Source organism: Crocuta crocuta, unplaced genomic scaffold (genome assembly GCF_008692635.1).
Source record: "Crocuta crocuta isolate KB4526 unplaced genomic scaffold, BGI_CrCroc_1.0 scaffold217, whole genome shotgun sequence".
Taxonomy (NCBI): Eukaryota; Metazoa; Chordata; class Mammalia; order Carnivora; family Hyaenidae; genus Crocuta; species Crocuta crocuta.
In genome coordinates, this window is record NW_027532208.1 from 512,067 (window position 1) to 527,057 (window position 14,991).

At 61.9% G+C, this 14,991-nt stretch overlaps 1 protein-coding gene across 1 annotated transcript in view; it reads left to right on the top strand.

Moving 5' to 3' along the window:
* Positions 1-14,991, top strand: part of COL26A1 (collagen type XXVI alpha 1 chain) — a 120,794-nt gene that overhangs the window by 103,382 nt on the left and 2,421 nt on the right. Inside the window, exons 5-12 of the mRNA XM_077777859.1 lie at positions 1,499-1,655; positions 3,812-3,910; positions 4,527-4,679; positions 7,154-7,237; positions 8,357-8,409; positions 11,594-11,629; positions 12,861-12,908; positions 14,804-14,888. Coding sequence (XP_077633985.1) covers positions 1,499-1,655; positions 3,812-3,910; positions 4,527-4,679; positions 7,154-7,237; positions 8,357-8,409; positions 11,594-11,629; positions 12,861-12,908; positions 14,804-14,888 — 715 coding nt within the window. The remainder of the gene's footprint in view (positions 1-1,498; positions 1,656-3,811; positions 3,911-4,526; positions 4,680-7,153; positions 7,238-8,356; positions 8,410-11,593; positions 11,630-12,860; positions 12,909-14,803; positions 14,889-14,991) is intronic.

Sequence of the window (14,991 nt, forward strand, 5' to 3'; positions counted from 1 at the left end):
TGGGGGCCCCTTCCTCACCGCCCTCCCCCCCCCGCCAAACCACAGCCCAGCCCAGGCCTGGGTGCCGTGAAGGCTGCCCTTTGTCCCTGGGACCCAGCAGTGTCTGCAGGAGGAGCCGCGGCCCAGTGCGGCACGCCGTCGGTGTTCTCGCCTCCGCTTTGCTGATGGGAAAACCGAGGTCCGGATGTCACAATGCTTGCACAAGGTCACACGGCGGCAGCCGCCTAGTGGGAGAGCTGGATTCAAACCAGCTTGGGGGGCAGCAGGGGCCTGAGCACCCCAATCAGGAGGCACTTGACCCAGGCGGGGTCTGGGGGGAGAGCAAGGGGCGCCTGCTCCCACCCATGGTTCTCGATACAAAGTGATTGTGCAGTGGCTCAGGAGTGAAGGGAAGGGCTGGCGGGGCCGGGGTATTGGCGGCCCTCTGAGGACATGGGGGTGGGGAGTCTCAGGGCAGGAGGGACCCTGGGGTCCTTCCAGCAGCTGGAGCAAAGCTGGTGAGGCCCAGGAGGGGATGGGGGCAGGTGGGGACCCTGGGGCCACAGACCCAGGGCCAGAGGGAGGGCGGGGCAGGCGAAGGGGCATGGGGGTGGGGGGGGGCCTGGGGGAAGCCAGATACACTGATTCTGGCCCTCCTCCACGTGGGGAGCGGCTGTCAGGGAATCTAGCAGGATGCAGGGTTCTGCCTCAAGGCTGGAGGGAACCAGACACATGGGGCTTTCTGTCCTTCAGGCAGATCCGGGAGCAGAGACTTGGGCACGCGGTGGGCGGAGCAGGAAGCCGACTCTGTGGGACAGGCCTGGGACCCCTCTCTGGGGGTGGGCCTACCCTGCGACCCAGCACCCACCAGGCTGCCTCGCTTTGATCCCTGGTGTGCAGCGCTCCCTGCTGGCCTCTTTAGGGACAGCAGGGACTTGCTGGGGCCTCTGGGACCCGGCTCCCAGTTCACCTGAATTACGGAGACAGTGTCGCTGCCCAGGCCCTGGCTCTGCAGTGTTTGACCCCCAGCTCCCTCAAGGGGAGGGGACCCGGCAGCTTTCCACGCCACCTTTTGCTTTCCTAGAGCTCCTACTAAAAATCAAGCCAGGACCCTTTATATTTGTTTCTTTCTCATTCTCTATTTCTTTTTTTTTTTTTTCTCTATTTTCTTCCTTCTCTCCTTCCCTCCTTCCATCCACAAACATTCCTTGGCCACGTTGCGTGTGCCCTAAGCCAGGCCGTGTGAGGGACAAGTGCCCTGGGAGGCGCCAGGGAAGGGGGTGAGGCAGCTCCAGGAGTGGAGTCCAGAGAGTCTGAAAGTGTCCCAGGGGTGACCTGCGTGAGCCCGGGGTCCAGACTCTCTGGAAATGGGAAGGGGAGGAGGGCAGGGGTGGGGGAATATTCCAGCCAGGGGAGCGGCTGTCCCAGGAGGGGCACGATCACCCCTGCCTGGCATCAGGCGGCTGTAGGCACGCATCTCAGGCCTGGCGGGGGGCCTGACCTCTGCCCTTGTCCCCAGGTTCTGCTGCTGGAGGCAGCGGAGCAGCCCGCAGGCCCGGGCAATGACCTGCCGGCCCCCCAGAGCACCCCACCACCCTGGAACGAGGACTTCCTCCCTGACGCCATCCCCCTCGCCCACCCGGGGCCCGGAAGGAGAAGGCCCACAGGCCCTGCCGGTGAGTGAGGCCCGCGGCCAGAGCGACCTGGGCCCGGCCCCCCAGGGCCTCCACCTCGAGGTCAGGCTGTAGGGATCCAGCATGCCCACCTGCTATGTCGAAACAGTGAGCTAACTTTTCGGAAGCGGGGTTCACATGAAAATCAGGATTTCCAGCTTCTCTTAGAAAAAGGGAGGGTTTGGGGGCACCTGGGTGGCTTAGTCAGTTAAGCGTCCGACTTTCGCTTAGGTCATGATCTCGTGGTTCGTGGGTTCGAGCCCCGCGTCGGGCTCTGTGCTGACTGCCAGCTCAGAGCCTGGAGCCTGTTGCAGAGTCTGTGTCTCCCTCTCTCTCTGACCCTCCCCTGCTCACGCTGTCTCTCCCTCTCTGTCTCCTAGAAATGAATAAAAAACATTAAAAAAAAAAAAAAGAAAAAGGGAGGGTCTGGCCATTGGGGTTCGTTCAGTTCCTCCTGGAAGCCAGGTCACAGCTGCCTCCTCAGACCCCCATCCTTCCTTGTCGCCATTCAGCTCCACACATGTCACCATGACCTACCTTGCCGTCTCTTAGCATCAACGCTTACCCCCTCACCCCACCCCCCAGTCCAGCCCGTGCCCTCCAGCTCTGGTTTACAGGGAGATTACTGCCTCCCACCACCTCCTGGGGCCGGGAGGGGCTCACTGAACTCTGGCTGAGTCTCTTCTCCCTCAAACAGTTTTTTAAACATTTATTTATTTTTGAGATACAGAACAAAAGCAGGGGAGGGGCAGAGAGAGAGGGAGACAAGACTCGGAAGCAGGCTCCAGACTCTGAGCTGTCAGCACAGAGTCCGACACGGGGCTTGAACCCTCAGACTGAGAGATCATGACCTGAGCCAGAGTCAGACACTTAATCAACTGAGCCACCCAAGTGCCCTCCTGCTGTGTTTTGAAATCAGGAGTAAATGTTTTTTCTCTCTGAAGCACTGGGGACTGTAGACTAGGGATAGTGGGCCGTGAGCATTGCTGAAGAATGCCTGTTCTGCGCCGCGTGCTGTGCCGGGGCTTTACCCCAGGGACACGTGTAGCTGACGTCTGGCAATATGGCAGACCTCAGGGGTTTAAGGCCGCTGTCCCTTCTGACTGGTCACTATCTGTGCTGTGCCAGTTATTAAATATTTTCATATCATCCCAGTCTATACAGATCTCATTTCTCATCATTCCCCTAATTTGGTAATGCTTGGGATTACAGAGAAGGAAACCGAGGCTCAGGGAAATGGCCCCTGGGGTCAACCCCATGATCTGGGACCATCTTGTCTCAATTACTGTTGGCCCAACAATAGCCCTTTGCAGGCGACGCTCTCCCTCAAGCGCCTCTCTCCCAGTTGAGCCCCCAGCTTCTTAGTGCCGGGGCCCAGACTCAGCTCTGAGCTCACACGCTATGTTTCCTGCGTGTGCCTGTCCGGTCGGGACAGGGAGCAGAGAAGGGAGGGCACAGCCGCCAGCAGTGGGAGCATCTAGTCCTGGGGGGCTGTGGGAGGAGGGGTGATGGGTCCCCCCACTCACCTCTCTAGCTACCCTCCCCTAGGTGTCACACCAGACAGCGCCCATGCCTACCTCCTTCAGTCCTTCTTCTGGAACTGGGGAGGAGGGAGATTTCCCAGCCCTCAGAAGACCCAGGCCCCACGGCCCCTATGGGGTGGGGGGAAGTTGACAGGTGCTCTGGGTCTCCTGGGCCACTTTCTCTTCACCAGGCAAAGTGCAGTTCTGAGAAATGGCCACCAGGTGGCGCACAACACCTACAAATGGTGACACCTGGGGAGCCCAGGAATTCTTAAGCGCAGATGAGAGGGGCACTTGTGTCCTTCAGGGCTTCCTGGGGTCCCCGTGGAGGCCTCATTGGGGAGCTCTTTGCCAGGATCCCAGTTCCCGACCCCGAGCAGGGAGACAGTAGGACTCTTGAGAGAGCAGGCTGGTTCTGGGCCTTTGAGCAAGGGACCATGCCTTCCTCAGCCTGTTTCCCCACTTGCCAAGTGGGAACAAAAGTAGCTCTTGAGATCATGGGACTTAATAGGTACAAAAATGGTCTGTAAACTAAGGATGGAGGAGGTCTCTGCTCCAGGGTCTGGGGTCTGGGCGGGTCTGACCTGATGGCCCAGGTGGTCCATGTCCTCAGGGCTTACCTCGTTCTCTCCCCAGGGCCCCCGGGGCAGACGGGACCGCCCGGGCCGGCAGGTCCCCCAGGCTCCAAAGGAGACCGGGGCCAGGCAGGAGAGAAGGGCCCAGCGGGGCCTCCTGGTAAGGACACCCTGCACCCCAGATCTGACTTTGGCCGCTGGGAGCGGGTGGGTTTTCTCTGCTATCTGAGCAGGCGAGGTTTCCCATGACCCCCGATCTTGCTGGGGTTAATGACTGCCATCTTGGGGGACTCTGGGCTCCCTTCGTCCCCCTAGCGCCCCCACTGACACCCCATCCATCCCACTTTAGGGCTTGGTCTGATCCTGGGCTGCAGGAAGGACGGGAGACTCCGGCGCTGGGGGTACAGGCATGGGGGGGGCGCAGCTGGGGACTGGGGACTGTGCTTGGCCATTTAAACACCTCCAGAGAGCCCCCCAGTCCTCCTGGGCCCCGCAGGGAAGGCATAGGCTCCGTGTTAGCCCAGGCTGGCTGCTACCCTCAGTGCCCTGACCCCAGAGCTGAGGTCCCAGGAGGGGTCGGCCCTGCCTCGCACCCCTCCCACCCTGCCCCTGCGCTCCCTGTGCACCAGGCCGGAAGGGAAAGCCGGTTCACTCACGTCCCGGGACAGCCTTCCGGGGACAATGGTCTGGAGGCCACCCCCGGGCTGGGTGTCACCCCGTCCGCAGTGTCAGCCACCAGGCCCAGCCCCCATGTGACTCCTCTTCTCCCACTGCAGGCCTCTTGGGGCCACCAGGGCCCCGTGGGCTTCCTGGAGAGATGGGGCGCCCTGGCCCCCCCGGCCCCCCTGGCCCAGCAGGCAGCCCGGGCTTCCCTCCGAACGGCCCCCAGGGTGTCCTCTACTCCCTGCAGCCGCCGACGGGCAAGGACGGTGAGTGCCACCAAGGGGCGGGCCCTGGGCAAGCAGACCCTCAGTTGGCGCGGCCTCGGCTTCTGGGACCAGGCTCTGCAGGGAGGGGTGGAAGGGTCTCTGGTGGGGTCTGACACGGGTCCCCCAGCCCAGCTCTTGGCCCCAGCCCGGCCTGTCCCTGCCCCAATGTTCAGCTCCTGCCCCTGGGGTCCTGATGCCCCACAGGTCCCTGTTGTCTGGACTGGCCTCAGTTTCCCCTTTCTGTGAGAGCAGCACCACCAAGGTCACCATTGCTGCATCTCCTGGAAAGTCGCCTCATTGTACGTAGGCCACGCGACAAGTATTGGTTGAGCACCTACTATGTGTCCTGCACACAGTTTTTGTCACTGGGGGTGCAGCGGTGAACAAAGCAGTCTCAGGCCCCCAGGGGCTGGCGTCTCTGTGTTTCTGAACCCAGGAGCATCCGCCTGCCTGTGGGGAGAGGGGGGTCAGGGAGGCCCCGAGAGTGGGCTGGGGGCACCACAGGAGGGTCTTTTGGTTAAATGCTCTGGGAAACTTGGGAGGGTTTTAAGAGTGAGTGACAGTGTGGAGTGAAATCCCAGGCACTGTGGGGGATGGGACCTCTTTGTCTCCGTTAGAGACACCCAAGCCCCTGCCTGCTGGTGCTCCTGTCCCCACTCGGGCAGCACAGCCCTTAACCTGAGCTTTATTATTATTACTATTATTTTAGATTTTTAAAGTTTATTCATTTTTGAGAGAGGGAGAGAGAGAGACATAGAATCCGAAGCAGGCTCCAGGCTCAGAGCTGTCAGCACAGAGCCCGATGTGGGGCTCGAACCCATGAACCACGAGATCATGACCCAAATCAGACGCTTAACCGACTGAGCCACCCAGGTGCCCCTAACCTGAGCATTAAAACCTGGGGCTGAATCCCAATGTCCCACTCCGAGCCTCAGTTTCCCCACTTGTAGAGTGGGAGACGGGTATTATCCCCGATGGAGTTGCTCTGGTTGGAGGAAGTGACTCATCCTTGAACAGAATGGGGGTTCTGGGCTGCCCACAGTGGGTGCAGGGGCCCAGCCAGGCGAGAGCAGAGCCTTCCGGAGCAAGTGGGGACTCAACGAAGATGTGGGGGGACGGTGAGAGGGCCGATGCAACCTGTGTGGTGCCTTGAGGGGTTCAGGGCTCAGCCGCCCAGCCCCGAGCCACAGGACCCACCCCCGGGGCCCCGGCTGGCNTTATTATTATTACTATTATTTTAGATTTTTAAAGTTTATTCATTTTTGAGAGAGGGAGAGAGAGAGACATAGAATCCGAAGCAGGCTCCAGGCTCAGAGCTGTCAGCACAGAGCCCGATGTGGGGCTCGAACCCATGAACCACGAGATCATGACCCAAATCAGACGCTTAACCGACTGAGCCACCCAGGTGCCCCTAACCTGAGCATTAAAACCTGGGGCTGAATCCCAATGTCCCACTCCGAGCCTCAGTTTCCCCACTTGTAGAGTGGGAGACGGGTATTATCCCCGATGGAGTTGCTCTGGTTGGAGGAAGTGACTCATCCTTGAACAGAATGGGGGTTCTGGGCTGCCCACAGTGGGTGCAGGGGCCCAGCCAGGCGAGAGCAGAGCCTTCCGGAGCAAGTGGGGACTCAACGAAGATGTGGGGGGACGGTGAGAGGGCCGATGCAACCTGTGTGGTGCCTTGAGGGGTTCAGGGCTCAGCCGCCCAGCCCCGAGCCACAGGACCCACCCCCGGGGCCCAGCCTGCCCGGGTCTGGGCCACGCGCCTCGGTCACTGCCTTCCTGACCCTACCCCCCCGAGTGTCCGAAGCCCTCGTCAGATGGGACCCTCCTCACCCACGACCTGGGGGTCCCTGAGTATGAATTTGGGGAAGAGTGGGGATGTCCCAACGGGCCCCGCCCGCCGCGGTGAGCCAGTGGAAGGGTGGTCCAGGCTTCTGGGTGTGGAGGGAGGGCAGAGGTGGCCATGTTTCCTGGGTCTGACTATGGGGATGGTCAGGGCAAAATCACATGTGGCTTGCCCTGCAGAGACCTCTTTGTCAGGATGGGCCATGAACAGACCTCACCCCTGCCCCCAGCTGAGCGATGGGCCCTGAAGAGGCAGCTCAGAGGGCTGGGCAGGGAGGGCTTCCTGGAGGAGGCCCCACAGGAGTGAGCCAGTCAGGTGCATCAGAACGGGCCTGTGGAGCGGAGTGGGGAGGAGAGTGCTGGCCGGGGGCCCTGGGGAGGTGACTGGGGCCGGGCCAGACTCTCAAGGGCCTGGAGTGCTCAGGAAGGAGTTTGTGCCTTACATGGAGCCCCCTGCGCTTTGCCTGCCCTTTGACCTGGGAGCAAGAGCATCTGCTCGCCGGGGCTGCTGTGAGGCTGGTGGGGTAGGGGGTGCCTGCCCTCCTGGCCCTGGGGGAGCCCAGCTCCAGCACCCCAGCCCTGCAGGTGTCCCCCACCAGTCACAGGCCCCTCTGCTCTGCCCACAGACAGAGACGCACAGCTGGCCTCTGGGGCCGTAGACACGGTGCTGGCTGGTGTCCCAGGGCCCCGGGGCCCCCCCGGCCCTCCAGGTAAGTGCACAGGCAGCTGCACAGCCTGGCCAGGACCGGGCACCCCCTCCGGCACCCTTGGCTGGGTGGGGGGGCCGTGGCTTCGGCAGGGCGCTGGGGATTGGCTCTGTCCACAACCCACCATGTGGCCTGAGGTGAGTCCCCTCTGGGTGGCAGCTCCCTTGTGGGATGGGACACAGGAACCCCAAATGTTTCTGCCAGGTGTCCCCGTGAAGCAGCTCAGGGCTGTCCCCATGTGGGCCTGAGTGGGGATTGCACCGGGGTTCACGGAGGCTCAGGCCCAGGGGAAGGCAGAGGGGGAGTTCAGGGGTGGCCCCAGGAGCCTTGAGAGGCAGGAAGCCTTGGGCCTTGTGGCAGAGACCAGGGGCCCTGGGGGAGGGGACGGCCCTGGGGGCTCTAAGAGGCTGGACCTCCTCTTTCCAGGGACCCTCACTGGCAGGGAGGGAAGGGGAGTGCAGGGCAGGGGCCCACCCTGCTTGTCCAGCTGTGTGGGTGCCTCATTCCCCATCAGCCACTTAACCTCTCCTGTACTCACCGAGCACTCCCTACGCCTGGAGCAGACATATAAATGGACTCTGGCCATGGGTGGTGGCTGGTTCCCTATCAGAGACTGGCCCAGAGGAGGGGTGGGGGTGGGTAGTACCAGAAGGCTTCCTGGAGGAGGTGATGCTCAGCCTGAGACAGTAGGAAAGAATTTGCCAGGCTGTAGAATGGATGGAGAAGCTCCAGGAGGAACAGCATCTGCAAAGGCACAGAAGCAGAGGAGCTTTGCGGGAGAGGATTTGGGCGAGAAGCAGGGAGAGGGCCGGGCTGAGGTCCTCAGGACCCCTGAGAGGGACCCAACTGGAAGTTGGCTCTGGGTGGCCACATGGAGAGTGGCTGGTCAGGACGCTGTTGTTGTAACTCAGGCAAGAAGGATGGCCTCGGAGGGGTAGGGTCCGAGGCCCGGAGGAGGGGCAGACCTGGGAGAGATTTGCCAGGAGACTGGCTGGCTGGAGAAGGGGTGCGGGGAGCTGGCTGCAATATCAGGGCTGCGGGAGAGGGCGGTGGAGGTGAGCTCTCCCTCTAAAGGTGGGCCGGGGACTGGCCCCAGGTGAGCATGTGTGACTCTGCCCACAGGTCCTCCTGGACCACACGGTCCCCCAGGACCCCCAGGTGTGCCTGGAACCCAGGTAAGGACTTCCCCCATTTCTGGCAGGGGCCGGGGGCGGGGGTGGCCTCCCCAGGAAAGAAGAGCCAGGCTTCTTACCAGCAGGAGTTGCTCAGAAAGGGACCAGCCCACATGGCCTCTCTGCAGCGGGGACCCAGGCAGGCCCCAGGGGAGGTGTGTGTGACCCTGGCCTCCTCAGCCACCGCAGCCCTTTTCTGTCCTCTCCCTCGTGCCGGCGAGATGCTGGCGTCCTTCTTGTCTCAGAGATGAGCTGACAGAGACCCTTAGAGCCCAGGTGCCTCCTGAGGACATACGGAATCACAGAATGTCCACCCCAGCCTGTCGCCCTCCCCCCCCCGAGAGTCCCCTGTGTGTGCGAGGGCGCCCCGAAGCCTGGTGAGGTGGCCCCAAGCCCCAGCTTGCTCCACCTCTCCGGCTGTGTGACTTCCGGCTGCCTTGGCTGCTAAGACAGGGGTACAGGGCTTCGCTTGTGGGTTGTTAGAGGGAGCAAAGGAGAGACAGTGCTGGGGTGCGGTGTGTTTTGTGCTGCAGAAGCCAGGGCACTGGGAACCAATCACACCAGGGAGGGGCCGCCCGGAGGCCGGAAGGGGTGGAGCTTCTGCGGCCCCGCCCCCATCCTATAGCCTGTCGGGACCTAGGGCCCCGAGGTCTGGAGCTCAGGCTCCGCTTAGGGGGTGGCTAGAGGTGGCCCCTATACTGCCGGGCGGGAATCTGGGCCTTGGCCGCGTGTCTGCTGGGACCTTGGGAGTCCACGTGCCCCTTCACCCCTTTAGATCCTTGAACATTCCCCAAACACCTGGGACTCCAGCACCCCAAACTGAGCATACGGCCACTGAGGGGGGCCAAAGGGCAGCCCCGTAGAGCCTAGATTCGAGACGTCGAAGAACCAGTGTTCTGCTCCTTGTTGTCCCCACTGTGTGTTTTTACACCTGGAGACAGCATGGGGGAGGGGCAGGCGGGCACTCCATCTGCGGGAAGTGGAGGTCGGGGCGACCCTCAGAGAGGAGGGTTAGGAGTGGGCCAAAGAGGGTGACAGTAATAGGGCAGGAGCGTGGTGAGGGACAGAGAGGCCCCTCCCCGGGCTGCCTGTGCCACCTGCGTTCGGGATTCGCCATCGTTCCCTCCCAGTGGTGGTGGGAAGTGGAGGCACAGAGAGGTTTAGTCGCTTGCCCAGAGTCACACAGCAGGGGAGCAGCAGGAATGGGGCCACTCTCAGGCTTTCCCCAGCTGCCTTCAGCCGTTGCTGAGAATGTGCTGGGTGCTTTGGGATAGCCTTCATCCTGCGAGGGGGTCTATCTTCAGGGTCTTCGGGCCCTTGGGGTAGTTCCACTCGGGGGGCTGTGCAGACCGTATCCTTGTGGGGCCCCAGGCCCCCAAGATTCCAAGGAGATTCAGAGGAGCCAGTCGAAGCAGTTCCTCCGCCCCCCCCCCCCAAGAGGGAGCGACTGGGATGCCCAAAGGCACCGGGGCACCAGGCAGTGCCCAGCCTGTCCCCGGTTCCCCAGCAGCCCACTGGACAGGCCCTGAAGAGCCCCTTCCATGATCCCCTGCCAGGGCCCACCCAGCCCCCCACACTGCAGGGATGGAGAGAGGTTCCGAGGTTAGCCCAGATGTGGACCATGTCAGAATAGCCCCCAGCCTGCTCTGCTCACCGTGGAAGGGCCAGTGCTTCGCCATGGACGGTGGGACCAGTTTGGTGACCCAGCCACTGTTTGTCTCCATCCCTGCCACAGAGTCGAGGCCTCTGAGGCTGGGGTGAGGGAAAGTCTTCTAGACATGGGTCAGACGAGTGGGAAGGGACCATGGCAAAGGACCAGGTGGCCCCGACTTTCCTCCTCTGAGCAGTACAGAGAGACCTGGGTTTGAAGTCCTGCTCTGCCAGTTTCCATCTGGGTGACCCTGAGCAAGTCACTGCCCACCCCACCCCCCGTCCCAGCTCTTGGTTTCCCTTCGTGGGCGGGCTCATTGTGAGATGTAAAGGGGATAATCGAGGAAAAATTCCAGGCTCTCAGGAGACCCTTAATAAATGTTCTTCGTTAACCAGATATCTCTTGGGGACTCCATTGCATCAGACACTGTGCTGGGCACAAGAGCAAGGACATCAGGAGCCCCGCAGAGGCAGATGGTACAACAGGGGAGGCAGTGTCAGGAAACAGTGTCAGGAAAGGAGGAAATGAGGCGATGTGACAGGGTGAGGGGGCCCAGGCAAGCGAGGCATGACAGATGTGCAGAGGTGACGCTTCAGCTGAGACCTAAGGAACCAGAGCTAACAGCTATGCAAAGATGCCAAGAAAGGGCCCTCTCCATAGCCAGAAGAGCAAGTGCAAAGGCCCTGGGGCAGGGAAAAGCCCAGTGCTGACTGAGGAGAGTGGGGGTGAGATGAGGCAAGGCAGAGAGTGTGGGTTTCTGTCATAGAAGAAGGGGGGCTCTGAGTCTTAGGGAGGGGGATCCCATGATCTGATTTACATCTTTAAGAGGCCCCTTCCCTCCTGGCTGTGGTGCGGGAATGGAGGGCAGGGATGCAGTGGAGCAGTGCATCCAGGGAGGAGACCTCGGGAGCGCTTGGGGGTGACGAGAAGGTGACTTGCATTAAGTGATGGTACCCGAGCAGCAAAGGGAACAGACGTGTTCAGAAAGTGGACGTGACAGGTCTGGCTGATGGAACAGACTTGGCAGGAGAAGTAAAGGAAAGTTACCTCCCAGGCGTGTGGGGGAGCAGCTGGGAGGATGGGGAGCCACCTTCCGAGGAGGTGTCTACAGGGTGGGGGGGGTTGGGGAAGTCAGGGTTCCACCTGTGGGAGGCACATGGGTACCAGGGAGCCCTCGGGCTGGACATCAGTACGGACGGGAGTCCCCCAGTGGGACCCTCGCGGTTGGCGTTGCTGGCACTCATCCCTGGGGGCCCGTCTCTCTGTGAGCAGGGCGCTGCGGGCTTCGCCATCTGTGCCGGCTCCGGGTTGGTAACCATACACACGTGGCCTGTTTCTCAGCGGAGAAGAGCAAGCCGAGGCTTGTGGAGGAGCCAGGGAAGGGTGTCCCCCAGGTGGGGCATTCCCGTCCCCTCCACGCCATCCTCCTCCCGTCCCGTGTTTCAGACCCCGAGCCCACGCAGGGGAGGGTAAGGTGAGGACGGAGGTACTGGGGTGGCAGGCAAGGCCTGATCTCCTTTGTCTGACTTTCTGCAGGGCCTGGCGGGAGAGCGGGGCATGATGGGACCGGCTGTAAGTGAGGGGCTGTGCCGATGGGTCATTCCCAGGGCGGTGGGCTCGGGGCGGCCCCGGGGATACCAGGTGGGCGGAGGTCTGTCCCAGAGGCCTCGCCTGACTCAGCCCCACAGCACCCCCAAACATGGCCTGACTGTACCCCACCCAGAGAAGGGGCACCTGCGTGTGGTCCCCACTGCCCGAGTTGGGAAGGGGTGCCCTTAGAAGATGGGGAGCCCCTCACTGGGATGAAGGTCCTCAGATCTCTTCCAAGGAGCCCAGACCCCTGAGTTAACGTGCTGTGTGACCTGCAGAGTCCCCTCCCTCCTCTGAACCTTCCAAGAATAGAGGCTCAGACAGCCGGCCTCTAATTTGCCTTCTTAGAAACAAGAATTTATGTCTCAACGTCCTCCTCCGTCCCCAAGTCTAAAGTTAGGGGAAGGCAGCCAGGGAGGAGGGATGGCTCTTTGCTGAGCACCTCCTATGTGCTGGCCGCAAGGGAGGCACTCTTCAGAAATAGTGAGTTTAAGCTTCATTTGCAACCCAGCAGGCAGGACTTTATTCACCCCATTTTTGAGAACTGGCAGCTAAGACTCAGAGAGGCTAAGTAACTTGCCCAAAGTCACACAGTGAGGCAATGGTGGAGCCGAGATTGAAACCCGGGAGTGTTAGCCTCTGAAGCCATGCCTCCTCCTGGCTTCTGTCTGCTAAACAAGCCCTGTCATGAACTTGTGGCCCCAGGTGCCAGTCAAAGCTCGTTACCAGTGTTGATTTCTTGAATCTTCCTCATACTCCTGGGAGGTAGGCAGTATTATTACCTCATTTTAGAGATGAGAATACTGAGGCACAGAGAAGTATGGTAAACTGCTCAAGGTCACATAGGATAGCACGTAGGTGTCCTTGTGCAGCTGGTATTACTGACCTGGGTTCAGAGGTGGAAGCAGAGAGAGGCTTGATCCCTGGAAGAGCTGAGATGCAGGCTCGTGGGATTTCAAACCTGGCCCCTCGGTGCCCCTAAAGTCAACCCGTGCCGGGCTGTGCAGGGTCACCTGGGGCCTTGGCGCCGCTGCTCTGCTCCCCCCCAGGGCAGGAGCTCCCATGGGTGTGGCCATCAAGCTCCAGGCCCCGGCACCCTGTCCCCAGGCTCTGCGGGCCCAAGCCGCCCCACGGTCTGCCCTGGAAGCTGGGGAGGGTAGCGAGGCGCCCCCGCGCCCCACGCCGGTTGCGGACAGCTTGACTTTCTTCCCAGGGCGAGCCTGGCGGGAAGGGGCAAGAAGAGGAGAAGGCTGCCGCAGAGGTAACGGTCCCCCTCGGCTGTGCCGCGGCGGGCGGGCCGGTGCCCGGCACATCTGCTCTGACACCTGTCAGCCCGCAGGGCGCTGGGCCACGGGGTGAGCAGGGTCCCAGCCCCGCGGAGGAGACAGATGAGGGAAGTGACGATTGTGGCATAGTGTGCTCATTCTGCACTGGGGGTTGCACGGATGGGGCTCCTGGCTCCTGGCCGGAAGACAGGGAGGACCCTGAGGAAGAGAGCCCCTTACGTAAGGAGGCTGCAGGCTGTGGAGTCCCCCATGCACAGACACGTAGACGGCAGCAGACAGGGGCCAGGGCAAGATGGGGCAGGGCGGGGACAGAGATGGAGCGCGGCATGGCCGTGAGGACCCACTACCTTCTGGGAGCAGGGGGGTGCCAGAGACCGGCGCGATGGATAAAGGGGGTGAGGGCAGTGGGGCCGGCAGGGAGACCTCATCAGCGGAGAGTCAGAAGGCCCTGTGCGTGTCAGAGCTCGGCAGGGGGACCTTTGGGAGGGCCATGCAGGACTGGGAGGCAGGGAGAGGCTTCAGGCGGAGCAGCTGTGGGCGGCGGGAGGGCCGTGGGAGGAAGATGTGGGTACCAAGGCCCATGGGGGACAGAAGTGATACTCACGCCTCCACCCCTTTGCATTCCGTAAGCCTGCACCCCGTGGCCCAGGGACATGGGGCTCAGAGGGGGCCCTGGACCCTCTGCTCCTCACTGGGGCGCCCTGATCCCAGACCCTGCCTGCCTTGTGGCTTCTTGGGGCCTGTGGTCCCCTGGACGGAAGGCCTCTCTCCTGTAGGTTACTTTTTGGTTTTCCTTTTGTTTTGTTCGAAACTTGGCTGCTCTGAATGTCGTGACAGAGCTGTCACGTTATGCCACCAAAAGCGCCTGTTCTGGGGGCTGACAGCAGGGCGGAGCCTGATCGCCTCACCATCACTTTCTGTTTCAAAGCGGCCTTGACACCTGTCTTCTCCATCAGCCAGCTCATCTGCATGTCTTGGCACACAGGCCCTCTGCCCATGGGTGACACTCCAGAAGGCTTCTCTTTTTCTCGCTGGGGTGCACCCCCCAGAGAGCTCTCGGGTGGACAGTGCCAGCAAAGGGACCAGGAAAACACCGCCACCTGTGCGAGGGGCTATGCCCTCGGCAGGGTATTTCCTGGGAGGAAGGGCACGCAGGGCAAGCAGCCAGGTAGCCCTGGGAGGAGGAAGAAGCGAGGCTCCAGGGGGCCATGTGCCTCAGATTCCTTGCCTGCAAACACGACTCCACACCCCAGGCCTGGCACATGGCTGTTGTGCTGAGGGAGGTGACATGGCGGGGTAGGAGGCGGGAGCGGGGAAGGNCGCCACCAAAAGCGCCCGTTCTGGGGGCTGACAGCAGGGCGGGGCCTGATCTCACCATCACTTTCTGTTTCAAAGCGGCCTTGACACCTGTCTTCTCCATCAGCCAGCTCATCTGCATGTCTTGGCACACAGGCCCTCTGCCCATGGGTGACACTCCAGAAGGCTTCTCTTTTTCTCGCTGGGGTGCACCCCCCAGAGAGCTCTCGGGTGGACAGTGCCAGCAAAGGGACCAGGAAAACACCGCCACCTGTGCGAGGGGCTATGCCCTCGGCAGGGTATTTCCTGGGAGGAAGGGCACGCAGGGCAAGCAGCCAGGTAGCCCTGGGAGGAGGAAGAAGCGAGGCTCCAGGGGGCCATGTGCCTCAGATTCCTTGCCTGCAAACACGACTCCACACCCCAGGCCTGGCACATGGCTGTTGTGCTGAGGGAGGTGACATGGCGGGGTAGGAGGCGGGAGCGGGGAAGGCCGGATAGACGTGTGCACGGAAGCCTCGGGGGCCCCGGCCGTGCCCCTGTGACAGCCCTGACCTGGCTGCTTCCTCCCCACCAGGGTGAGGGGGTGCAGCAGCTGCGGGAAGCTCTGAAGATCCTGGCGGAGAGGGTTCTCATCCTGGAGCACATGATTGGGATCCACGGTGAGTTGTGACCAGGGCCTGGGGGAGAAGGGGCAGCCGGACCCACAGCTGGCCCCAGAGCTGGGCGTCCCCTCTGTTCCCGCCCCCCCCCCCCCCCCCCCCC